This window comes from Natator depressus, chromosome 7, assembly GCF_965152275.1.
Source record: "Natator depressus isolate rNatDep1 chromosome 7, rNatDep2.hap1, whole genome shotgun sequence".
NCBI lineage: Eukaryota > Metazoa > Chordata > Testudines > Cheloniidae > Natator > Natator depressus.
Window position 1 is genome coordinate 31037574 of NC_134240.1, and position 11624 is coordinate 31049197.

Below are 11624 nucleotides of genomic sequence, written 5' to 3' on the forward strand. Positions count from 1 at the left end.
GCCAGTTGGGCATGTCTCTTCCCATGCTGCGTGTGTTACCCATGATTAACATGCTATGCGGTCCCCCCCGCCCTCCCGAGATGCTGGGGGAAGGGAACCCACAGCATTCAAAACAAAGGCACTGAGATGCAAAGGCAAAGCTGCCTCTACCAACTCTCCGGAGCATGCTATGGTGTTGGCGTGAGAGGCAGCGTGGCCTGCGGGGCTTGGGATCTGTTGGACGTGTACAGTGGGTGTGGCTTGCATGGATTTGGGATTCAGTGGATGTGGAAAATGAGCATGATGTATTAATTAATTAATTAACACATCTGTCACACATCTGCACTCTTACATGCTTAACACATGCAGACAAATATGCACACATACATATCCCGAGCATGGATGCATGACTCTGTGCTTGCCCTATGCACATGTGCAGACACTGAATTCCCCAGGCATATACATGTCTGTTGACACATGACACCACACGCACACACACCCTCTTGACATTTCTCTGCACTTCTCACCACATGTACATTGAATACCTCCACTTGTCCAAACACACAGATTCCTCCCATTCCTGTGCCTGGATTCACCTTCCCCCCACACCTCTGCCTGTCCACACACACAGAAACTTGCTCTCACACACCAGGTTCAGATGTGGGCAAAGCACAGAGAGCTCTTCTGGCAGAAGGCATCACACGTGTGAACATTGGAGACACATACCAGGGCTCGCCCACGAGGCCCACTGCACCCCACCCTCCCACTCAGCACGTCAGGGTGGCGAGGGAGATTTGTTTTGAACCAATGGCTGCAAAGGGTTCAATACTGGAGCCAGGTCCAAAGCTGGGGTGGGTTTGAGGGGACATGACCCTGTTCTGTTTAATTTCTTGCTCACCTGATTCCTACCGTTCTTGGGAACCCCAGACATAAACAGCACCTCCTGCTGCACTAATGAGTAGAGGGGATGAACAGACAGAGGGCTCCTAGCAGTGGAGGGACAGACGTTATGCTAATTTAGTGACTCCCCCCAGGATCTCAAAGCACTTTGCAAAATTAATGTAAGCCACCCTTCCCCCACACACTTTGTAATGCAGTGTTTATAGCACAGGACTCCTGAGTTCTCCTCCCAGCCCTGCTGCAGACATACAGTATGACACTGAGCACAAGGCCTTTCCCTCCCACACTGCCTCAGTTTCCCCAACTGTAAATCAGAGTGAGGGAGGGAGAGTGATAGTTATAATATTGAAACAAAATGTGTTGCAATGGGAAGTGCTGCAGTAAGGAAAAGGTGGTGGTGAGGTGGGTGGACAGATAGATGGACAGATAGATACCTGGATAGATGTGTATGGGGATGGATGGATAACTAGATGTGTGCAGGAATGGATGGGTAGCTGGATAATAGGATGTGTATGGGCACTGATAGGTAGATAAATAGATGTGGGGGGATGGATGAATGGAGATCTGGTTAGATGGATGTGCATGGGGATGAATGGATAAATAGACTTGGATGGATGGATGGATCTAGGGTCCTATGGGGTTAGGTAGATTGGTTGCTGTCTATGGGGGTCAATGGATGGATGGATGGATCCAGATCTCTGTGGGGTTAGGGAGAGTGGTCGCTCTCTGTGGGGGTGGATGGATCTGGGTCTCTATGGAGTTAGGCAGAGCAGTCCGTGTGTTTCTCCAGCGCCCTCCCCCGTTGACAGACAAACACACAGACAGACAGACAGATCCAAGGGGGGCTCCTTCCTTCCTTTCACAATGAAGCCAAGCTTGGGTCACGTGACCCTGTGCCTCACCATCCCGGAGATCCGGGCTCGCTCTCATTGGCTACAGATGATGTCACCCCCCCTTAGCCCCTCCTCCTCTCCCTGCTCCCTCCTCCCATCAAAGCAAAGCTTCAGCACCAGATAGTGGTGGGGGTGGGGGGAAGTAAATAGACAACCCGGGGGGTGGAACCTGCCTGGCCATTGGGGGGACGCAGGGGCTGGCTTCCAAGGACCCCCCTAACCTCTACGCACATGGGCATGAGCCACAGCATAGGGATCTGATGCAGGTAAGAGGGTGGCTGGGTATCCTGTACCCCCTCACCCCTGGGGACCTGGGGGGCTCTGATTGGCACTCAGTGGTGCTAGGGGCTTGGCATGGGGGCTGTCTCTCCCCGGGGGATTTGTTTTGGGAAGGGGAACGTTCTGGGCAAAGGGGGGGCAACATCTGGCTGGCTCAAGGGGGCCGGGGTGCGAACATGGGGGGAAGGGCGCAGCGCTTTGTGGGCAAGGGTGCAAAGATTTGGAGGTAGGGGTAAAGGCGAGCGCGCGCGCGCGCGTGTGTGTGTGTGGGGGAACATCCCCGAAAGTGGTGACCCCGCAGCGTAGGGGTTCCTAGCATGGTAGCAGCTTGGGGGTGTATTGTAAAACAGCTGGTGGGGGGGCACACATCTGGAGCGGGGGCGCCGGGCGCTAATGAAGGAAGCTGGGGCCGAGGACCGGTCGGCACCAGGGAAGGGTTAAGCTGTCAAAGGTGGTGACTGGCAGCCGGGGGGTGAGGGGGATCCTGCTGTCTGAACCGGGGGGACACGGGAGGCAGGGGAGCGGGGATACCCAGCAGAGCTTGTGGTGGCTGGCAGCACGGCTTGTTACGGCAGAGCTTTGGGGCGCGTAGGAGGGGAAGGCTAGAGCCGCGATCATGGGTGACAGACGGGCTCCCACTCAAGGCAGGGAATGCCAGGCAAGGGGGAGGATATAGAACCGTGATGCCAGGCTGGAGGGGGTGATGCCAGGCTGGAGGGGTGATGCCATGTTGGGGAGACGGGGGCAATGCCAGGCTGGAGGGTACCAGGGCAAAGCAAGATTGCAGGGGTGGGTGGGTGCAATGTCAGACTGCGGGGGGGGGGGGTGAATGGATGTGGGGTGATGCCAGGCTGTGGGGGCCATGGCAGACTGGGGAGATGGGGAGTGATGCCAGGCTGGGGGGATGGGTGGCAATGCCAGGCTGGGGGTGCAGGACAAGTGTGATGTCAGGCCTTGGAGGGGGCTGAGTGGGATCCTGCAGCTGCAGGTGGTAACTGGGTTCATGGCGCTGAGCCATGGTGGGAGTGGGGGTATTGTCAGTCTGGCCAGCTGTGACCTTACCTTACAGGGAACTGGGAGGCCCGTGGGACCTTGTGCCCACTCTGTGGTCAGCGTTGCAGTGACACAAGGGGTTATTTTTGGGTTGTGATACCATATTCAGGGGCTCAGGGGGGAAGTTACTGGTGGCACTCCTGGGGCTGGCCAATGAGCTCCTGGGCTTTACACTCCCACCCCCACATGCATGTGCATAACCATGAAAATGACTGCTAGAGGAACATGCATAATTGCACTCACCTATGCTGTGACACACACACACGCAGACGCACACGCCCATGCTCAGGTATTCAAAAATAGACACCCACCATAACCTGCAAAGCTTGCACAGACACACACAAAAACAGACACAAAACATGCAAAGGTTGCACACCCACCCTCACCAACCACAACACATCCTTACCACAGTACATCCTCCACAACATGCCAAAGCTTGCAAAGTGCATGCACCCACCAGAATACACATTCACCACAACATGCACAAGTGCACAAACACAGACTCGCATAACCCATCATGCCAAAGCTTGCACACAAATGCACACTCGCATTGGTGTGTGCTCGCACCACAGCACACAGAAAAAGTGCACACACAACATACAAAAGCTTTCATAGGTACATATCCCACAGTGCACACTCCCTCCCCCCCATGATGTGCCCATGCAACCCGCTCAGCATATGTATACATACATGGCTGTCCTGACACACACAGATACCCAACCACCTCATGCTCCTATTAATTACCTCTCCGTCAGAGACAGGCAGCTGCCCACCTAAGAGCCACTTGCTCCCAGCACTGGGATTATTTCTCAGCTTGGAATGGGGCAAAATGTGAGAGAGGGTACACCATCCCTGGGATGGGGGCTGTAGCTCTGTTATGGGTGTGTGTGCAGGGAGATGGGAGGGCAGGGCTGGGAGTAAGGGAGCAGGAGGAGTGGCATGGGGACAGGAGCTGGGGGTGTGTGTCTAGGGACAGGAGGAGACTGTAGCAGGAAGGTGGGGTGGGGGGCATAGGGGCAGGAGCAGCCACACAGCATTGCCCTTGTCCCTTCCACCACCCCCAGCTAGAAAAGCAGTCTGGACCCTAGCCAATCAGAATTTCTGCAGATGGAAGAACAGCCCTCTCCCCAATCAGTCAGAATCCACAGGGAATCTTTACTGCTGATTGGCTGGCAATGGGTATCACATACTGGGAGATGGGGTGGCCAAGGATACAGCCCCCTGTCCCCAAGAGCTGGGGGCGCTTTGGTTCATGGGGCTAGGGCTGCCCCCTGCTGTCAGAGATGGGGACAGCTGTCTAAACAGTCCTCTGCCCTCCCACCTCCCACTTCTGGGGCCAGCTGGTGAGCTCACCCCTGGGTGGTAACCTGAGGAAGCACAAGAGCCCCTGTCGGGTGCTGCCAGCCCCTGAGCTCAGCTGGGTATTTTTAGAGGTGCCGTGATTTTGCTTTTCAGGGAGGGACTAAACATGTTGCCCCAGGGACCTGGACTCGCCAGCTAAAGAGCAGAGCGTGTGGGCATGCATTGGGGTGAGTGTGCATCAGTATGAGTGTGCACTGGTGTGTGCAAGGGCATGCACTGGGATAAACGTGCACCAGTTCGTGTGCTCTGATGTAGGTGTGCCTATGCATGCACTGAGGTGGGTGTGCACCAGTATGAGTGTGTGCACGGATGAAGTGTGCCCTGGTGTGAGCAGGCACTAATGTGAGCATGCATATGTCCTTGAGTACAAATGTGAGTGTGCATGGGGGCAACTGCCGGGGGTGCATGTGAGTTTGACTTCACATAGGCATGTGCGTGCATGGAGATGAGCGTGCATACAAATGTGCATCTGTGCATGTGTATGTGTGTGTCTGAGTGCATTTGCCAGAAAGCGTGTGTGAGTGTGCATCTGTGCACACATGTGGCTGAGTGTGCAGGAGTGTGTGAGCCCATAGGCCTATGTATAGCTGCGACTGTGCATGGCTTTCCCCTTATGTGGATGCACGTGGATGTCCTTAAGAGTAGCTGAGCCCAGGCCCTGAAGCCCTCGATAGCCCCTGGTCTGCTGGGGAAGGATCCCAGGCTAGAGGGGCACAGACACTTCTCTCTAGTGAGGGGGAACCCCCCGCCCTAGTTCTGCAGTTCTGTCCCTCACATTCCCCCCGCTGCCAGAGGTGCTGATGGGAGTAGCCAGCCCCCATCACCTCGCTTTAGAGCAGAGCTGCTGTCTTGGGGGAGCATGGGGAGCGAGTGCTCCAGGGCTGGCCAGATGGAGACAGGGGAATGCTGACAGAAGGCGGGGGTTGTGCGGAAAGCAGAGACCATCGCAGGTGTGGGGGGGCTAGGGGGATGGGGCATGGACCCTCACTGGGAGACAGAGAGAGGAGGGGGGGAGGTCAAAGAGTCGCTATGGGGGCAGGAAATGGGGGGAGGGGCTGGGTGAAGATGGGGGGATGGAGTGCTGGTGTGGGGGTAGGCTGGGTCGAGGGACACAGTGTGTAATTTCCCACATGATCCCTTCATGGCCCCAGCCAGATACGCTTCGCAGAGGAGCCCTGCACCCTGGCCATGTGGGTGATGTGGGGCTGCTGGTAGCTGGAGCCCCCCAAGGCATGTGGGAGGGGTTAATCTCTGCCAGCGCGGAGAACAGAGATGAATTGGCCTCTTTGAATCTGATTCAGCCTCAGGGGAGCAGGGGGTGCTTGGAACTGATAAGGCACCAAAATGTGGGAGGGGGGAATCTGCAACTAGGAGCTTGGATCAGGTGGGCCTGCCCAGCTGCTCCCCCGCCCCATTGCTATGTTTTCCCCCTCCCAGCACTGGGATGCAGGCACCTCTGGGGGGGGGGATGGGGACTATTTAACAGCAAAGCCAATAGGGAGCCAGGACTCTAGGGCTCCACCCCCTGACCCTGGCTGCAGTGACTGGACCTCACCTGAAATATCAGCGCCAGAGTGTGAAGGGTTAAAAAGCTTTTGGGAGGATGTGAAATGAGTTTGCTGGTTCTCAGCCCTGGTGCCCATAGCATGGGGGTGCGTGCAGGGAGGCACAGCTTGGCTGGCATATGGGGAGGATCGCTGATGTGGGGACCACCCCTCTGTGCCCCCTTAGTATCCCACACCCCCCTGACCCTTTCTCCCCCCTCTCTGCAGGTCACCCTTCCCAATGCCTCCCTCACCCCTGGAAGACCGCCTCTCCCTCCTCCAGCGCCCCAAGACCTTGGCTTTGCGCCTCAATCACAGCTTCCCTGCCGACAAGCAGCTCCTGTCGCCCCGGACGCGGAGACCCCCGAGCCACCCACCCCCTAAGGACCGAACCGGGGCTGCCCCACCCTATCAGGAGCCCCAGGCCTGTCTCCCGCTCCCCCACTCCCACACCATCGACATCAAGCTGACGGTGGGGGCCGGGCAGAGCCGGGCACGCGAGCGCAACCTCTCCCTGCAGCTCGACCTCCAGCAGGGCGGCAGCAGGTCCTGCGGGGGGCCAGAGCTCCAGGTGCTGCTGCCTCAAGCCAAGCTCAAGAAGCGCTGCTTTAAGGAAAACTCGCGGCCGGCCAGGGGGGAGACCCCGTCACCTGCTTCCTCCCGCCTCTCCAGCCCTGGTGCGGGCACCATGCACCCCTTGAAAGGCGGCTGCCGGGGCTGCTGGCGCTTGATGCGCTGCGACGACGCCAGCCCCAAGCCGGGGCTGCGCTCCCTGGGGTGCCTGTCGTGCCGCTCCAGCCTGGCCTCCCTCAGCTGCTCCCCGCCCTCGGTCAAGAAGCTGGGGTGCTTGCCCTGCACCCCGTCAGCCCTCAAGTCCCTGGCCTGCCTGGCATGCAACCCCTCGGTCAAGTCGGTCAGCTCCTCCTGCAGCTTTTGCAGCAGCGACCCCATCGTGGCCTACGACCCCCCAGCCCAGGGCTCACCCCCCTCCAGCTATGACGAGGACGACTACAGCGTGCGAACCATCTGGCCCGAGGAGCTGGCCAAGAAGATGAGCCGTTCCCGCACCCAGCAGCAGGGGGCGCCCCTGATCCTGGATTGCCGCAACCTGGTGCAGTACACCAAGAGCCAGCTGCAGGGCGCCATGCACTTCAGTGTTTCGGACGCGGCTGGCAGGCGGCGCCTCCAGCAGGGCAAACTGGCCGTGCTGGACTTCATGGCCTCCAAAGACCCCCATGACTCCCTGCAGCGCCTCTGGCCCAAGGAGCAGCAGAACGGCTGCTGTGCCACAGCGGGGGAGACCCCGGCCCCTCCCAAGCCCCCCAAAACCCTGCCCGCCCAGAACCTCCACCTGGTGCTGGACTCGCTCAACAAGGAGGTGCAGGGCAGGAGAGGTAGGTTGGCATGAGGGCGACGGTGCTACCAAGAGGGCGGGAGGTGGTAGGCTGTGGTGGGCAGGCCACAGGTGGCTGGATGGGGGGGGGAGAGGGTGGACAGAGGGTGGGTGCACAGAGGGGAGAAGAGAGAACCTGTCTTCTCAAGGACACCTGTCCTGGCTGAGACCTGACAGGGCTTCTCTCAGAGATTCCTAGGGCTGGGGAGAGATTTCCACCCCCCCAGCCAAGACCCCCTTCAGTGCACCCCTCACCCCCAGGACTCACCCCTCCCAGTGCACCCTCTCTTCTCCCAGGCTTGATCCCCAGACCCCTTGCAGTCCCAGACCCTCCAGCTCCTGCACAGTGCACCCAGCCTTCCCTTCCCGCCCCCCAGCCTTGTACTGCCCCTCCTATGCCCTCCCCTCATCCCCCAGCGCAGGACCCTCTGACGTCATCCCAGCAGGATCCACAGGGAACAGATGGCGGAGTTAAGGGGTGGGGGTGGGGTCAGTGCAGCTGGTCCAGGCTCCCCCCCTCCCCCACCTGCTCTGAGCCTGTTGAGCGGGATTGATCTCAGCCCAGCTGGTGACATGACATCACTCCTCCCTGCCCCTCCCCCATTCCCTGCAGGGGCACTGACAGCCATTGGACAAAACTGTGACCCCCATTTGTGATGGGAGCCAGGCATTGGGCTGCTACCATCCCCCCAGCTCCTCTAGTTCCATTGGCCCTGCCTTCCCCCAGAGATCCCCCTTCCCCCCAGATCCTCCCACCCCTTGCCTCAAGCCCCACCCCATACGTCTCTCCCCCCAGCATCTCCCTTCCCCCAAAATTTCCCCCCTCCCTTAACCCCAGCTTGGGCCCACGGAGAGACTCCACCACATTTTATCCAGCTGGCCGTAGGGCGCTGGCTGCAGCCCCCCCAGCCCAGCAGCGCCCGCAGGCTGCAGAGTCGGGGTGGGCGTGGGGGGTGCTGGCCCTGCGGGGAGGGCAGTCAACAGAACAGGGAAATGGCGACATTTTCTCGGCCCCCCCCTCTTGTGCAGCTCGGAGTTTGGAGTGAAGGGTTGTGGGGAGAAGGTCAGAGATTGGGTGTTAGTCTGGGTGGGGGTAGTTCAGGGCTTGAAGGTCAGTATTGCGGTTGTTTGGGGTCAACGGTCAGGGACTACGGTGCTTGGGGTGAGGGTTCAGGGCTCGGGGGACTGAGGCGCTGAAGGTCAGGGGTGGAGGAGGTTTGCAATCCGGCTGGGTTGAAGGTGCTAGGGCTGTGATTTGAGCTGAGTTATGGGGCAGGGCTGGAGTTTGGAGGCTCAGGTCAATGGGGCCCCCCTGAGTTTGGGGGATTCATAAACCAGGAGGCTGTCGGGCTGGGAGGGTCTGAGCTTGAGAGTCTGGGGTGAGTTTCTAGTTTCAGGGGTTCTCAAGGGATGGTTTCAGCTGGGGAAGGCTGAGTGTGGATGGTCAGACTGGGGAGTCAGGCGGAGAGAATCTGGATTTGGGGCCTCAGGCCAGAGGGGTTCTGAGTTTGGGGATTCACAGGCTGGCGGGCTCTGAATTTGGGCCAGTCTGAATATGGGGCATCAGCTGGGGGCTTCTGAGATTGGGGGGGTTAAAGGCTGGGGGCTCTCAGTGGTCTGACTTTAGGGGGTACAGGCCAGGGGCAGGTCTGAATTTGGGGGGTTCAGGCCAGGGCAAGGTTTGAATTTGGGGGTTCTAACCAGGGGTAGGTCTGAGTATGGGCGTTCACAAGCCAGGGGTCTGAGTTTGGGGGGTTTAGGCCGGGGGCAGGTCTGAGTGTGGGAGTTCACAGGCCAGGGGTCTGAGTTTGAGGGGGTTCAGGCTGGGGGCAAGTCTGGGTGTGGGAGTTCACAGGCCAGGAGTCTGAGTTTGGGAGGGTTCAGGCCGGGGACAGGTCTGAGTGTGGGAGTTCACAGGCCAAGGGTCTGAGTTTGGGGGGTTCAGGCCGGGGGCAGGTCTGAGTGTGGGTCCATGTGCCCCCTGTGATGTTGAGCCGTTGCCTGCAGGGAGCGTGGCAGTGCCACCGTCAGAGCCGCTGGAGGAAGCTGGGGGGGTCCTGGAGGGGGTGGACGGGGACCCACCCCTCACCCCCGACCTGGAGAGTGCCGAGCTGAGTCCCATCCTGCCCTTCCTGTTCCTGGGCAACGAGCGCGACGCGCAGGACCTGGAGCGGATGCTGAGTCTCAACGTGGGCCACGTGCTGAACGTCACCACCCACCTGCCCCTCTACCACGCACAGAGCGGGCAGCTGCGCTACAAGCGCCTGCCTGCCACGGACAACAGCCGCCAGGACCTGCGCCAGTACTTCGAGGAGGCCTTTGAGTTCATCGGTACGGGGGGGAGGAGGGTGGCCCTGGGAAGTGGGGAGGGGGGCTGGGGTAGTGTCCCCAGGAGTAGAGGGGGTTGGGGACAGGAGGCTGCACCTCTCAGCACACTGCACCCACTCCCCACCCTGAGGAGATGGGCCAGCATGTGAGGGGGTGCAGCAGGGCTGGGGGAATGCAGGGGATTGAGGGTGCAGGGCACAGTTGGGGGGTTCAGAGGATTGGGTAGAAGGGTTGGGGTATGCAGGGGGTTGGGGGGCCTGGGCACAGTGGGGGTGCAGGGATTGGGTAGCAGGGTTAGGGGTTCAGGACGGAGTCAGCAGTTCAGGGAATTGGGTAGAGGGTTGGGGTATGCAGGGGTTGGGGGTGCAGAGGATATGGTAGCTAGGCTGGTGGTGCCGGGGATAATGGGGGCTGCAGGGGGTTTGGTGCAGGGCTGTGTACAGGGCTGGGCAGGTAAGAGGCGCTGACCCCCCATCTCTCCCCTTTCCCCAGAGGAGGCACACCAGCGGGGGAAGGGCGTGCTGATCCACTGCCAGGCGGGCGTCTCACGCTCAGCCACCATTGTCATCGCCTACCTGATGAAGCACACGCTGATGACCATGAGCGACGCCTACAAGTACGTCAAAGGCAAACGCCCCATCATCTCGCCTAACCTCAACTTCATGGGGCAGCTGCTGGAGTTCGAGACGGATCTCAACGCAGGGGTCACGCCCCGCATCCTCACCCCCAAACTCAAGCTCACTGGGGTGGAGACCGAGGTGTAAGGGGGGCCTGAGCTGGGCCAGGCCACCCATCTCAGGGCGGGGAGGGGAGGGGAGGGAAGGGGAGTGTGTGCAATAACTGGATGGACGGACGGGCTTCCAACAGGCCAGGCCTGGGGGCCAGATACCAGGGCCCAAATGCCCATCCTGCCCACTCTGTGCCCCATGTGCTGCCAGGTGTCCGTTGATAGAGGGCTGAGGAGAGGGGCCAGTTTTTACCCCAAGACTAATCTCTGCGTGTGCGTGCGGTGGGGAGGGCTGTTGCCTGCTATTTATTGGGGTGTGCGTGTATATTTTGGGGGTCCCCATGGCCTGTTGCTCCCTTGGCCTCTCCGCTCTGGATGCTGCTTTGCTGAAGTCTGCTGCAGAGAAAGGGGGGCCCTACAGGGATTTGGGGGGGACACAGGCCAGCCCCCCCAAAACTAGCAGATTTTTTTGAAAACTCAGGATGATCACAGACTTTCTTCCAGACTGATTCACAGCGCCAACAGTGGATGGAGTTTTGGGGGCCCCCATAGCCCCCCCCCATATTCTTTGGACTCTGCTGCTCCATACCTGACCGACAACCTGTTATACTGACTGATGTCTTAAAGTGACAGTAGCACCTTTCCTGTGTACATGGGCGGGAGGGGGTCACATTGGATGGGGAGGTCTCTTCCCCCAGCCCCCAGGGTAGGAGAGATACCCCCCCACACACTCCCTCCAGGGCAATACAATTTAGTAAATCAGAATAGTCTTCCATTAGGGGATATTTATTTTTAAAGACTTGGGGAGGGGCTCCAAAGTGGGGGGTGCCTCCTTTGCTTTTGTACCATGCTGGTCCATTTCATGAGGCTGCTGGTTACTGTCTCTTTAAAATGCCCTCCTCTGGGGGGAGGGTGAGATTTGTGGGGGCTGGGGAGAATTATGGGGAGGGGGGGGTGTTTCTTATTTATCTGAGATGCAATAGGAGTTTTTGCCTTTTAACCCTTTCTTCTCCCTCCTCCCCCAAATGGGGGGGCCACTACAGTTAATGGTCCTGCAAAATCTGGGGGAGGGGGAATTTCTCTTCCCCCCATTTTAATGTCTTCCAGCCCTTCCCTCTTCTTTCCAGTGCTAAGTTTGGCTCCCTCCCACCACAGATGGTGCAGAT

The 11624-nt window shown here is 59.1% G+C and overlaps 1 protein-coding gene across 2 annotated transcripts; it reads left to right on the plus strand.

Annotated features, from left to right (window-relative positions):
* Window positions 1-1920: 1920 nt before the first annotated feature.
* Window positions 1921-10512, plus strand: LOC141991448 (dual specificity protein phosphatase 10-like). Of its 2 annotated transcripts, XM_074959749.1 has the most exons (5): window positions 1927-2038; window positions 4560-4633; window positions 6239-7404; window positions 9411-9734; window positions 10224-10512. In XM_074959749.1, the coding sequence occupies exons 1-5, from the start codon at window positions 2033-2035 to the stop codon at window positions 10493-10495; spliced, it is 1842 nt and encodes a 613-aa protein (XP_074815850.1). In that variant the 5' UTR covers window positions 1927-2032; the 3' UTR covers window positions 10496-10512. The 2 variants fall into 2 exon arrangements, with proteins under 2 accessions (XP_074815851.1, XP_074815850.1); XM_074959750.1 differs by lacking the exon at window positions 4560-4633 and having other exon boundaries at window positions 1921-2038.
* The last annotated feature ends 1112 nt before the right edge of the window (window positions 10513-11624 follow it).